Source organism: Chelon labrosus, assembly GCF_963514085.1.
Source record: "Chelon labrosus genome assembly, chromosome: 24".
Taxonomy (NCBI): Eukaryota; Metazoa; Chordata; class Actinopteri; order Mugiliformes; family Mugilidae; genus Chelon; species Chelon labrosus.
The window spans coordinates 10,219,220-10,233,108 of NC_140357.1; the positions used below are offsets into that span (position 1 = coordinate 10,219,220).

At 45.8% G+C, this 13,889-nt stretch overlaps 1 protein-coding gene across 1 annotated transcript in view; it reads left to right on the top strand.

The window, feature by feature from the left end:
• The window catches only part of ncam2 (neural cell adhesion molecule 2), a gene marked incomplete at its 5' end in the record, with an annotated part of 251,308 nt that overhangs the window by 176,301 nt on the left and 61,118 nt on the right, over nucleotides 1-13,889 (top strand). Inside the window, 3 exons of the mRNA XM_084574345.1 lie at nucleotides 3,177-3,383; nucleotides 7,911-8,054; nucleotides 9,761-9,898. Coding sequence (XP_084430471.1) covers nucleotides 3,177-3,383; nucleotides 7,911-8,054; nucleotides 9,761-9,898 — 489 coding nt within the window. The remainder of the gene's footprint in view (nucleotides 1-3,176; nucleotides 3,384-7,910; nucleotides 8,055-9,760; nucleotides 9,899-13,889) is intronic.

Below are 13,889 nucleotides of genomic sequence, written 5' to 3' on the forward strand. Positions count from 1 at the left end.
AGTTTATTTTTTATTTTTTCGAAAGGTTTATTCCAGCACATCAGGCACAAACCACAAACTGAAAACACAAGCTGTGCTACTCGTGCACGCAACACAAAGACATACGAAGCACTCCTGCACGCTGCACAGTCTGGCAGAGCTCCTGGGCCTCGTCACGCTACTGCATGAGACAGAGAGAAGCTGATTAGACAATGTTCAGCAGCTGTGCCAATCAACCCACCCTGGCACTGCTCCCCCGAACCAGACGGCCCCACCTCAACCCCTGCAGCTGAGCAAAAGCACACTTCCCTACCGCAGCTGGCGTGGCTGGTTGTGCACGGAATGGCAGTCGAATCGGCGAAAGCAAATTCGGATATCCTCATCCTTAGATGGATGGACAAAAGTCTATTACCACTACTCCTCAAAAGGTCTTAGAGCATTTTCTAGTCAGACACAAGAATCCAGTTAAAGTATATATTATGTTTTAAGAGTCTGGCAAGGCAGAAGTGGCCTCTTGCCGACTCTTGCCGCCACCAGTCCAACATCTCCCATCGGGGTCCTAATCTGGCGATCGCTTCCACACTTGGAGTGGCCGCCGGGTTTCTGCGCCTCGCCGCATTCGGCGACAGAGTAAAACCGCATGAGGTAAACAGAAGCCATTCATAAAAGCGCGTTCCCTTCAAAGCCTCTAGAAATACAATACCTATTATTTGAAATCACCAGGACGACCGTGTCAGCAGAAACTTCCCCAACAATTGCGAGCAATCATTGAAAACAAGCACGTAATTATAAAAGCAGCTTTTTTTTCCAAGTGCTGTTTTGCTTTTTTTTTCAAATTAGAGCTTGTTAGAACACAAGCAAACAACAACAATAATAATAACTCCTATAGCAAATTCTTTTTTTTCTGATTTGAAAGGAAGCCAGGCTCACGGCGTGACAAATAAGGAGGTGGTTAAACTGTTGTTTAGGCGTGTGTTTAACCTCCCGTGTGACTGGCGTGGCAGAGAGCCAGAATAAGAGCTGGCTGCAATAAAAAAAAAAAAAAAACTGAGAGCCTACGCGGTAAAGCAACATCCAACAGCTATTATGTTTCTGTGTGGTTTTCTTCAGATAACCAACGCAGGGAAGGTCACGCCGCAGTCAGCATTTGCGGAGATGGACAGATATAAACATGTAACCGATATCATGTCAAGCTGCGCACATGCTGACCGGCGAGGTTCCTTCCGTGCTCGGCTCTTGCCTCTTCCCCAGCGACCCACCAAATCAATCAGGCCCCGGTTCAATGCGCCGCGGAGATGCGAGAGTGTTTTGGCTCGGCTAATTTTGCCGCCAAGGCGTCGTCTGGTCAATAATCTGACTTGCGAGGGAGGTCAGGGGATCGCTTCTGCTGCTTTAAACGCCTCGTTCGCCGCTAAAGAGCAGTCATAAACACGCCCTACGGCTTCAGAACTGCGCCGCTTGCTCCGCAGGCGATCAATCAAGGCGCAGGCACCGCTCTAGCTACCTGATCGCCGCTGTCTTACCGCGCCACCTTCATTCTCTCTTGCCAAGAATTAGCAGTAATGACAGAGCTTATGCAGATTTCAAGAGCAGTTTGACAGACCGGCTTTTCATCCGTCTGTGAAGACGCGGCGGGAAAGCGGGGCAGCCCCTGTCTCCGCGGCTCATCCGCGAAGCAAATGGCCTGTCAGCGCACTAGCTCCAACGTATTCAGCTGTCTCCGCTATCACCAGGGAAGAGAGGCGATAGCGCCGTAATGCTAACAGGTAGACAAAGAGCCGCCACGTAGCGATGCAAGACGCCTATCTGCACCCCGCAAGGTTCCGGTCTGAAGCAGATCGAGGAGGAGAATGTGATTTCTGTTTGACTGCCTCGTCTGGTTCGTTGGCCTCGACGCCAACGAGCAGATGCACACGCCAAGGATGTGATGCCGACGGTTGCTGGAAGCGGCGCGCAATGATGATCAGCGTTGGAGTCCGTCAATTTATCAATCATCTATGCGACGCTGCGGACACGTCCCAACAAAACCATGCCCTACATCCACCACCTCCTCCGTTACACCTGGGAGCTGTTGAGAGGAACCTTCTCAGCACTCCTTTGCCGACTGCCGAGCACCTGGAGGTTAAAAGCTTTGCTCAAAGGCATCTTGCTGATAGTTACTGAGGGAAAAGAGAGCTTTTCTTTCTTTCTCTCAGGTGTTTTTTTTTTCTTGCTACTGGTTGCTGCTTCCTCACATACCTTTTGATTTGCTGTTTCCTTTGTTTCTAGCCCTGTCCGTCCCCTCTCTCGCTCCACGCTTCAGTTGACGGAGTAGCCCGAGTAACGGCCCTCCACGCTGACACCGTTATTTGCAGGATTTACAAGCAAACCGGCTGCCTGCATCATCTCCAGACGAGTTTACGTTCCGCAGGGGTGCTATTATAATCTGGGTCTGAATTAGCTTTTGATCAGGCCTGCCTACTTGTTTCTGCGTGCACTCACAAGCAGACACTGTGCATAATTTTAGAAATGAGAGTGGAATTTACATCCTACATATGTCCCCCGTTTCTTCGCGGGCCTATTAACTATGTAAATCCAAGATTACGGCATAGTCGTCGGATTTCAGGCCGTCTGCTTCCTCGACTAGCTCCTGCGACGACGTTGGAGGGTCCTCAAGCAAAAAGCAGACGATCATTTTCTACTTGAAATAGTAATTTGTAGGTTTTCAACAAAGTTAGGCTCTGTAAAGATCATCGAGGGGACGCCAGTTTAATCTTCTCGCCTCTCAAGAGCAATTTCCTCTCTTGTCTCTCTGTGTTTGGCGTCCCTTTGATCTGTTTAGCATAATTTAATCACTCGCTCATTAAAAAAAGTTTGCTCGGGAATGTTACCTAACTGAATTGTGTGCTACATGCGTATATATGTCAAAGAAATACCCGGCATTCTCTTTCCATGTGTAATCTTGAGGCTTGAGGGCTGCAAACGGTTGGAGCAGTTTGTAAAAGCCATGAAGCTGCTGGAATCAACAAGAGATCACTTGTTGCAGAGGAAATAATAAATGTCCTCAGGCTGTTAAATGTACTCTAAAACCTTTCTGAATAGATCCCAGGTGTGAGTGGGAGTAATCATGCAAACTGTTCTTTCTTAAGGAATGAATATGAACATGATTTCGTAAAAAAACAACTAATTATTCTCCCTCTCTCTCTCTTTGCTCCTAGCTATCGGTGAGCCAGTCAGCCTGGAGTGGTACAACCCCCAGGGCGAGCGCATAACGCCCTCCAAGCGGATGTCGCTCCACTCGGAACCGACGCGGTCCAGGCTCATCATCTACAACGCCATCATCGAGGACGCGGGCATCTACCGCTGCCAGGCCACGGACGCCGCCGGCCATACCGTGGAGGCCACGGTGGTGCTGGAGATCTACCGTAAGCTGTGCACGCACGCACGCGCCCGCCCGCCCGCTCGCGCATTTACCTGCAGAGATTCAGAAACGAGGACACGGAGAGAATAAAGCTCCGGCATTAGCGTTTGATCACAGGGATAGCCAGCTGATTCGTATTCCCACCCTCGCCTCAGCCCCGTCTGTGTGCACATGCATTCCAGGTCCACGTGTACCTCTGACTTTGAGCCTGTGTTACACTCGTTCCTGTGATTAAAGCGTAATGACAGGCTAGTAATGCCATGGGACTCTGATCCTGCCAGGCATAATGAGGGATGCGACACTGAGGCTGACCTGCCTTGCTGACCCATCACTATTTTCTGGGCAAAACTTAATGTTTTGAGGCAAGGAGGAGGGGGGGGTTGGCGGCTCCGGAGGCTGCCCCCTCACACCGAGCAGTGAATTAACTGCCCCTTCAGAGCGTCCTTGAGCGAGACATCAAGCGTGACCCCTACCAGCCCGCTGCTGTGATTTCTTGTGGATGACAATGCAATCTGCTGCCGGCGACACTGAAATCACGTCCTGATATAAGTGCTTATTTTCTATCAGAAACACTTTTGCGACTCGGGGTAACACATTGTGTTTTAAAGCCTCATTTAAGCCTGTATATACTTTCCAGATAACTCAATATAAATATTTAAAGGGGAAAAAAATGATTCTTTCATCTGATTTCACCCCGTGCAAACCAGAGCAGCTTATGAAAGAGCATTGGGATTTCCGCGTCGGTTAATAAAATGTGTAGAACATCAAATTTAGCAGCTAGCTTAATGAATAAATATGTAAACCAGTTACAGAAACACCAACGTATTTATGTTCACTTACAGCCTGGATTGGTGTGTTTCTAAAAAATCCTTCCTAATGCCTGAAAAAAAAAACGTTTCCCTTCTCTGTTCACATGTGGCACGGCGATAGAAACTGGATTAAGACTATAATGCAAAAAAAACCCCAAAAAAGATTACATAAGAACCATGTGAATCACCCAAATACCTTTGTACACCTTGGCTTTGATCACGACACCACGCCAAGTTTAATTGGAGGAAACGTCAAGTTGCAGGGATTTGATTACGGGACACAAACACACAAACACACACTAACACACACACACACTAAATGAGCCTATTTCACTACACACTCTGGAAATCATCACCTGCTGTGTGGCTGCCTTTTCATCCCCTCCCGGTGAACCATTAGAGGAGACGTCGCAGCCTCAATCACACCTGCCACCACTCAGCCCTCGCCTCATTCGCCACATAACCAGCTCCCTAAAAAACATCGTTTCCATGGAAACCGGGCGTCACTCACTCGCTCGCTTGCTGGCGGATGGGAAAAACCTGAACTGCAGCTGCTTCGTGCCGGGGCTCCTCGGGCGATGCACGGGACCCGGTACGCCGCCAACGTGTCCTACATGAGATTCATGACCTGTGGGTGGGGCGGCGCTGACATCCACTCAGTGGTTGCCGAGGCCTCCGTGATGGCAGGAGATAATCATGCTACACGGGGCGGCAGATCAGTTTTTAATTAGGAATCACTGCTGCTACTTTAATGAACTTCATAGAAACACAACAGCAACTGGAAGTGTTCAGGTTGCTATCTTGCGTTGGTCAACTTTCATCCTCCTAACCCTAATGTGCCTCTGGTTTTGCAAAGACTGGCATTAAATTCTGTTTTCATATTCAGGTTCCCCCAGAGGATGACTTCTAATTGCATTTGGGAATTTTTTTTAGCTTTTGAGCAGAGTAGCTCAAAAACCCGTGGATGGAAAGCCGGTAAATGTGGTACAATCGTTCTGGGCTCCCCAGAGGATGACTCCTAATTACTTTTGGGATTGTCATGTCTTTTTTTCTCTTTTTTTTTTTTTGCTAACACCAGAATGATGCTTGCATCGGTTCTTTTAAATATAATGGCTCTAAAATCATAAAATGGACAGCCATTAAATTCGGTTCGGACATTCTGGCTCCCCAGAGGATGCTCCCTAATTACTTTCTGGATTGTCCCAACTTTTTTCTAACGCCACGGCGAGGTTTGTGTTTCCTCTTTCTGTTAGAGTGGCTCTAACACCGACAAATGGATGGCCATTAAATTTGGTACGGACATTCTGGCTCCCCAGAGGATGCCCCCTAATTACTTTTAGGATTGTCCCGACTTCTTTCTATCAAAATGGCGAGTTTTGTGTTTGTCCTTTCTATTAGAGTGGCTCTAGTGCCAGTAAATGGATGGCCATTAAATTTGGTTCGGACATTCTGGCTCCCCAGAGGATGCATTGACTTTTTCTTCTAATGCCATTGAATGGACGCCAATGGAATTTAGCACGCAGGCATTTGGCATTCAGGATGACTTGTAATAACTTTGTTGATTAATAATTTGACCATGTTTATGACCTGACCTCTATAAGAAAATTTCGGTGCCAATTAGCAAATATTAGGACACCGACAAGCTAAAGTTAGACCATAATAAACGCTACATTGCTTGTTTCAAAAGCTTCAAACTTACTTTGAACAACTTCTGCAGTTTGGTGCCTGTGCAGCCACACCAGGTGACAAGAATTCATATTCATGATGGAGTAAGCCAGTGCAACGTGTGAGCCAGCTCCTTTCATTTCCTCTCAGGACAAAGCAATAATGTTGCATAAGCCCGTTTTCCAAAAAACAGCGAAATTGGCCAGTAAAGACAGCAGCAAATCGGCATCCCAGTTGAGTCATGGCCAGGGAAATTGGCTCGTATGAGACAGTTATCTCTGCCGTGATGTGTCGGTGAACAGCGGAGGAGAAACTCCAGAGTACTGAGTGTATTCTCAATTCGCTCGTGTCAAGTGTGCAGTAGAGTGTTACTCCGGAGAGGATGTTTCCCTTACTGATTCTCTTGTAGAGCAGCGTGACTACAAAAGAGACAGGGGATGGATACAAACAGAAGGAACAAGTGACACCAGAGGAGGCAGAGGGAGTGAAAGCAGATTTTGGAAATAAAAAGAACACAAACGGGTGGAAATGATAAGAAACCGGTGGAGTGAACGACACAAAAAAAAAACATGCAAAGGCGTCCTTGAAGTTAATGAAGACGCTGCGATGCCAGACACGTTCGCTGGCGGGAGGGTGCAGCCGGGGAGTGAAAGCTCATTTTAGGGCGCAGCCTGGCATAAATCACACTGCAAAATGCTAATCATGAAGCCTCGCTAACGGAAGGGACTGATACGGGAGCCGTCGCTGATTTATTCACGCCTTCGCAATACGGCGCGCAAGGTGATAGCAGGTGCTTCGCGAGCAGTGCCAGGCCCGGCGCACATCAAAGCCGGCGATCTGAGGGAACAGGGATCATGCGCCGGTCCTGGAAAGGTCAGCCTCCTCTTAAAAGCATCAAATCTCCGTGGACACGATTCAAACTGGTACCAAATGGAAGTTATTACTGAGGAATTTGTGAAATAAAGACAGGGTGAATCTAAGGCTGTCTGGGTTTTTGTCTAACTCTGCAAACAGAAGGGCTGCACAATAACTATTCATTGATTTTTTTTTTTTGTGTGTAATGGTTGCGACCGGCAGCAAGTAAAACATCCGCTTTTCCATCTCTTGTGTTGTTTCATCAGAATCACCTTATCGAGATAGACTGAGCTTTTTTTTTGGCATTTGATTTGATTTCCTGAGCGTTTACATTTCACCACAGCTGTGCCCGGTGATGTAGCCTTTTCGGCCGCTCTTGCAGGTCCTGCGAACATCGGAGTTGGTCCGCCCATCAGTTGTTTGTTCGCTAACATGATTGGGAACTCTTGGATCGGTTTGCATAAGTTTGGGAATTGCTTTTTTTGATTTCAGATCCGTTAAAAAGTCCAAAATAAAACAAAAATCATGGCCCGAACTTGTAGAAGCGCTGTAGAAAACTCCCATTAGCCTTAGCTGTGCTCCCATTAGCCTTAGCTGGGCTTCATATTCTGGACATTATTAATATAGCAAATTAGCATGTTAGCTTCAGATTTAGCTCCAAAATAAAACATAAATCGTGGCCCAAACTTGTAGAAGCTCTGTAGAAAACTCCCATTAGCCTTAGCTGCGCTCCCATTAGCCTTAGCTGAGCTCCCATTAGCCTTAGCTGCACTTCATGTTCTGGACTTTATTAATATAACAAATTAGCATGTTAGCTTCAGATTTAGCTCAATTTCTCAAGCCTTCTAGCATAGCTACTCACAATGCCTATGTTAGATCTTCTCAAACTTTAGGGTGATTAGCTGTTCTTGGGTTTTCCAGGACATCTTTGAACGCAGTTACCAACAAAACAACTTTAAAAAAGCCAAACACTTCCATTACAGGATCCAATCTAGACATAGAATTGTCAAGGAAGCGTTAAAACGACTCATCCAACCTCCTAACCTTAAGTCCTGTCTGGAAACAGTCATAGTTAAGAGGGCCGTAAAAAGCGCAGCACTTTCTTCCTATTTTCCTTTTGATGTTTCCGACCTGAAACAAATTGTCTGCTCCCGAATGCTCAGACGAAAAATGCTCAGCGCTCGTCTCGTTTGATCTTGCAGAGAGGCTGACGTTCCGGGACGTTCAGTCGCCGCAGGAGTTCCGCCACGGCGAGACGGCGGAGGTGGTGTGCGATGTCATTAGCTCGCCCGTGCCCGTGGTGGTGTGGTACTACCAGGACAAGGAGATTACAGAGGAGCACCACAGTAAGTTTTGATGACACACTTCCGATATTTAGTTTATTAGACTTATTTAATAGTCTTGATTACGGTTTGTCGTTTTTTTTTTTTTTTTAAGTTTTTAAACTTTGGTTTGGCCAGTTAGCCATCGCCATCTTGGTATTTTTAACCTATTGGAGAAGTGACGATTTTTTAATGGAAGTCAATGGGAGCCAGCATCTCGTGGCCATCAGTGGTATTGCACTTCGCCAATATGTATTAGCATCACTTCTCAGATATATTATTATACATATGCTATCTGTAAACAGTAATATAATGCATTTGAGCTCAAAATTTATTGAAGTTGCAGTTTTTTGTTCACTGTTACATCTGTAGGGCAATTATTTGAGCACCTCCTGCCATCGTTTCATTAACTTTAACTTACAGAAAGTTGGTGAAAGTAAAGGGCAAAGAAATGTAGCAGAGTGCAAAAGATGGGAAGAAGAAGACATCCGACAATAAATAAAAGTATTAACAAAACCTTTCAGGTGCCTTAAAGTGCTTTTCTAAGACAAAGTATAAGAGAACGCTATAATGCTGATTATTCCAATGAATTCTGGGGATAATAAAAGTTTCCTGTTTGCAGCTAACTCAAATACACTCGGCTATCGAGGGGATAAATGCTCACGAGTCCCAATGCACTCTACTTTCGTTCTCCCTCATTCAAAAGGCCCGCTAATGTGCCAAGAATACAGTTCTCTAGGAAATGCTATTACCTTCCTTTGTGTGGACTCACAATAAGACAAGGGTAGAGAATTCTATAAATAGGAAGCCACCAATCAGCCCTGCGGGAACTTGGGCAGAAACCATGTTAACAAGCGGGCTGAGAGGACGGATTATGGAGCAGTTTAGATGGTGACATCCGGAGACGCAGCTTCCCACGGGATGAAACCGGCACGCCGCGTCTTTTCGGAGCCAGCAAATGCATGTGTGTACGCTGGGCCGCTAATTCTCCCGACAATAATTCACAATCCCATTGTCAATCACCTTATTTCATATTTGGAAAGCTGGTGCAGGGCGCTCTTCCTGGTAATCTCACTCTTTTGCGGCTTTATTGGTGTTAAATATCGGGAGGGTGGTCGTTTTCATCTGCAAAGAAATAATAGATAAAGGAAGAGGATCACTCAGAGGAGAGATCCCCTTTCAGTAATAGTCTTTCTTGATATAAGTCAGGTTTGATTATGTCTCCTCTTTCCTGATTTGCCGCGCTTCCCCCCGTTTTCCTTCCACGCAAAATGCTTGCCTTGCACTGATTAGAGCACCGACCCCTTGAATGTGTGTTTTTTTTTTAATTGAAACTCAAATCTCCAGCAGCGCAGTGATGATAATGCGCAGACGTTTGTTTTCTTCTCCTTAGTTCTTCGCGTTTCTAATTACAGTGCCCGGTTATAAATATCTTGAGAGAGAACAGATAGAGGCCTCAACAGCTCTGGCCAATCTCGCAGCAGGCCACAATAGGAGACTGTGTGGAAGTGTAATTGCATGAGTGTTTGTCTGTGTGGACTTTATCAGGTAAATGTGGCCTAGTGAAGATTGACAGTCTAACTACTGAAGAGTGGAGATGCCAATTTCCTTCCTGCTGTCCTCCTAACTTTCTTATCTGGTGTCTCTGTCTTTCCCTCTGTCGTACGCCGCCGTTCTTTCGTCATCTCTTCTTCTCTGCCTGTCCTCCTCTTCAACCCCGTGCTGTGAAGGCAGGTTCCAGGTGTTGGCGAACAACAACCTGCAGATCCACCAGGTGACCAAGGCCGACGAGGGCGTGTACCGCTGCGAGGCCAGCGTGGAGGCCCGCGGGGAGATCGATTTCGTGGACATCGCCGTGGTGGTAAACGGTGAGTCGGTTTTTGATTATTCTTGCTGGAGCCCGATAAAACAAAAGTTCTACAAGTGTGGAGTCCATGTTACTGCAGAAAGCCAAGTTAAATATGCTAGCAAGCTTTAGCATGATTCCATGACATGCACACATTTTATAGTTGGGGTTTCATTCATTTTTTTGTAAACGCTTGTCCTCTGGAGGGTCCCGGGGGTTGCTGGAGCCTGTCCCAGCTTTCGTCGGGCTAGAGGCGGGGTACTCCCTGGACAGGTCGCCAGTCTATCGCAGGGCTCCTTTTAAATTAATGTTAAGAAATTATTTTTTAGAGACAATCGTTCTTCTGTTATTGGTTCTAAAGCCCGCCACCTCAGGCTACGTTAAAAAAAATAGTTCCTTACTTATTACGACAGTCATTATATTGCAGCTGAAGGATGTGCTGCAGTCACTTTTTCTTACACAAATCCTAAACTTTACTTGCTTCTTTTATAGCGCAGGCTTTTTTTTTTTTAGTATCTCAGAATCCAAAAGCAGAAAAATCCAGGAAGAACAGGAATGTGGGAGATCCCATCTGCTTGAAGCTGGCCGAATAGAGAGACATAGAAGAAAAATAAGGGAAAGAAGAGAAGGAGGAATGAGTGGTGATACAAACAAAAGTATGCGATACAATGTGATGCATGATCCATGGTTGATTGTACAGTCTGCTGCTGAGGGCACTTTTATGAGAATGAACAGGAGCACAGAGTATCCAAAAAGCATTAAAAAAAAAAAGGCAACTGGACTTCTTGTAGAGCTTTCTGAGAAGGCGTTTCACCACTCATCCGAGTGGCTTCTTCGGTTCAAAACTGGCCCAACCCTAAAGACAAAACCAATGGGCAGAAACCGAGTAATGTGGTGTATGCTGTTCAGTGCAGTGAGGATTGTACAGACTTGTACATTGGGCAAACCATCTGCAAACGCATGTCCCAACACAGGAGAGCCAGCTCATCAGGAAATGATTCAGCGGTCCACCAACACCTTAAGGACAAAAGACGCTCCTTTGAAGATAACGTCCAAATCTTAGCCAGAGAAGACCGATGGTTTAAAAGAGGAGTAAAGGAAGCCATCTATGTCAGACTGGAAATACCTTCTCTCAACAAAGGAAGTGGACTCTCTGAGATTTAATCTGCCATCTATTTACAATAGTTTTAACTTCTGCCTCTGACAGATAATGGGTCGTTAGAGCACCATTCATAGGGCACGAGGACAGGGGCAAACAGTCCCCCCTTGATAGTAGGTGAGTATCTAACTGTAATAGGTTACCCACAGAGTTTCTGATTTGTTACCCACAGAGTTTCCTATCCAACAAGGTTCAAAAAAGGCAACTGGACTGGAGTAGTTTCTTCAGTTGAAGTTCAGAACTGAAGAAGCTCCTCGGATGAGTGGTGAAACGTCTTCTCAAAAAACTCTACAAGTCCAGTTGCCTTTTTTGAACCTTGTTGGATATACCACGACCTGGAGGACTGAGAACCTTCACAGACACAGAGTTTCCTATTTAAACCCCAAACTTCCCACCAATCCCCTAGAAGTCCAAGTTGCCTTTTTTAAACGCCTTCTGCATAGTCGTAGTTCTACTACAAGCTCTGCATTAATAAAGCCGATCGCTCCCTTTAGAGCCACTCAAGATATCATACCTGAAATTTCAGACAGCATTAACTTTCGGTTTGATCTAGCATCAATCAGTGCTGAACACAGGACGTGCGATTCCTGGAATATTGTCCAACAGATTCCCCAAAAACCCCTTGAGCCAAAACTGCTTTTCTACTTTCTACACATCCCACCTTCTCATTGTTGATTCCTTGTGGTTCCTGCAGGGACACCGAAGTTGCAGAAAGTCTTAAAATTGCACTGAACACTTGTGACATTGCCCGGTGAATAGACCGACTATTAGCATGCATCTTATCGCATGCAAACTAAAAACCCTCCAAACCCAGCGGGGCTCGCTGTGGAGCTTTAAACGGAGCCGTGCTCAAATAAACAACATCCATTTAGATTCCGAGCAGACACGTTCTCCTCTACACACAGTGTCAACAGATTAGCATGCATTAGGGATTGGACGTCCTCTGCATGCACAAGTCCGCATTGCCGCCGTTTTTCTGTTGTTGTTGTTGTTCAAAGCGGAACACGGTTCTCTTCATTGTGGCGCCGGCGAGGAGGCGCAGGTGCCCAAGGTTAGGAGCACAATGGCTGAACAAAGCTCGCTCCGGAGCCCGTCCTCCGTGGCTCTGTAAAAGAAAATAGAGAAAAAAAAAAAAGGAGCAAGGTCACACTCCTACACCTCGATTAATTAGCAATAATTTGTTAACTTGAAAGGGGCCTTTCTTTACTCTTCTTGTAGCTGATAAATCTGAAGACAGAAAGTACAATAGCTGTACGGCGTAAGCTGTCAGTTCGGCGGTGATCGCGTAAGTGTTGTTGAGCCTCTTACTAGACTGCCGTAACGTGAAGTTGACACATTTCAGGGCTTGTTTACAGTGTTTTGATCATCCGCAGAGTCAAGTCAGTGATTCTGAAACGGCACCGACTGATGTGCAGGAACTGAGCTGGAAATTCATGCTGGATGCACAGACTTCAGGTTGTAGCACGGGAACGGAGCTGTCAGCTCTGACAGATTCGGCTCCACTGACTCAGATAAATTCGTCATTACTAGCCGGTGTGTTCTTTCACCTCCTATCGCCGTGATTTTCTTTGGTGCTTCTTCTCTTCATCCTTTAGCGTGATTGAAGTTTCAATTAGCGGCGGCCGTGGGATCCGTTGCCCGAAGATCGAAGGATGTCTTTTTAATATTCACGTTTGTCCTCGTTTAAAGCGAGTGATTTCACTAAGGCCACGTGTTAGCGCCTTGTCACGGTTGAGCGGCTGCCGTATTGTTTCTGCCTATGTAATTCTCTCACACCTCGTGTAATCGCAGCGCGGCCCTCCGCCCCAAAAGCTACGAGTTGCATTCAATTTAGCACACCACTTGCCTCACTTCTGAGGAAGATCCAATAAGCCTGCTCAATGAGGCGCGACCTATTATTGCAGCGACACGACATTTGCCATGTGGCGCCGAGACGGGACGGGCCGCGGAGGGCTGTGCCGAAGCGTCCTGAGAGGAGAACGCTCTCTGAGGGAGACTCTTCAACATGAACCTGCCTCAAGGAGACTTAATCTGATCCCTAAAGACTCTTAGATGTTCCTCCCATTTAGCCCGAAGGAGGCAAAGATTTGTAGAAACAAGCGTTCAGATAGTCTTCGAGAAATATTTAAAATAATTAAAGCAAACTAAGACTTTTTGAAACTAATTAGTTTTGGAGTTTTTGATGCCACCAGGCTAAAAAGCATCTGTTACAGCAGAACATGCACTTTTATCTCTCTTTTTAGGAGCTCTTTATGTACTTTCCCCTAGTTTCTAATCTTTACACTTGTTCTTAAAGCTGCTTCAAACCATATTTTTATATTAAAATGGTTCAAATCACTGTGTGATGTGATACGTGCTGCTCATAGTGATGAAACCGCATATATTTATCTATCCACTGCAGTTGTTCTCAGCCTAACGGACTAACATCTTTAAGATTGTTGTTTTCTGGCAGCTTTAATCTTTGAGCTCTCATCAGCATTGTTTCCAGAGTTTTATTGTCAGCAAGAAAAAGTCCGATAAACACCTTGAACATGACTTCCTCTGCACCAAACAGCAAAGTTAGCAAATATTAAATAGCTAAAGAGCTATGTCAGTTCTCCAGAAGTTGGTGGAGACCAAAACAGAGCTAAAAGTCAACAAACTCTATCAAACCCGAAAGAATGTCACTCTTAGACATTAACCTGAAGAAACAAAGACTGGCTGGGAGGTGATAGGTGCTACTCATAGTGATGAAACCACTTCCATTTACTAATCCAGTGGAATTGTTTGCAGTGCAACTGATTATTTTACCATCTTTTAGCTTGTTGTTTTCTGGTCTGCAGCTTTAATACTTTGGCCCACTTTCACAACTCTC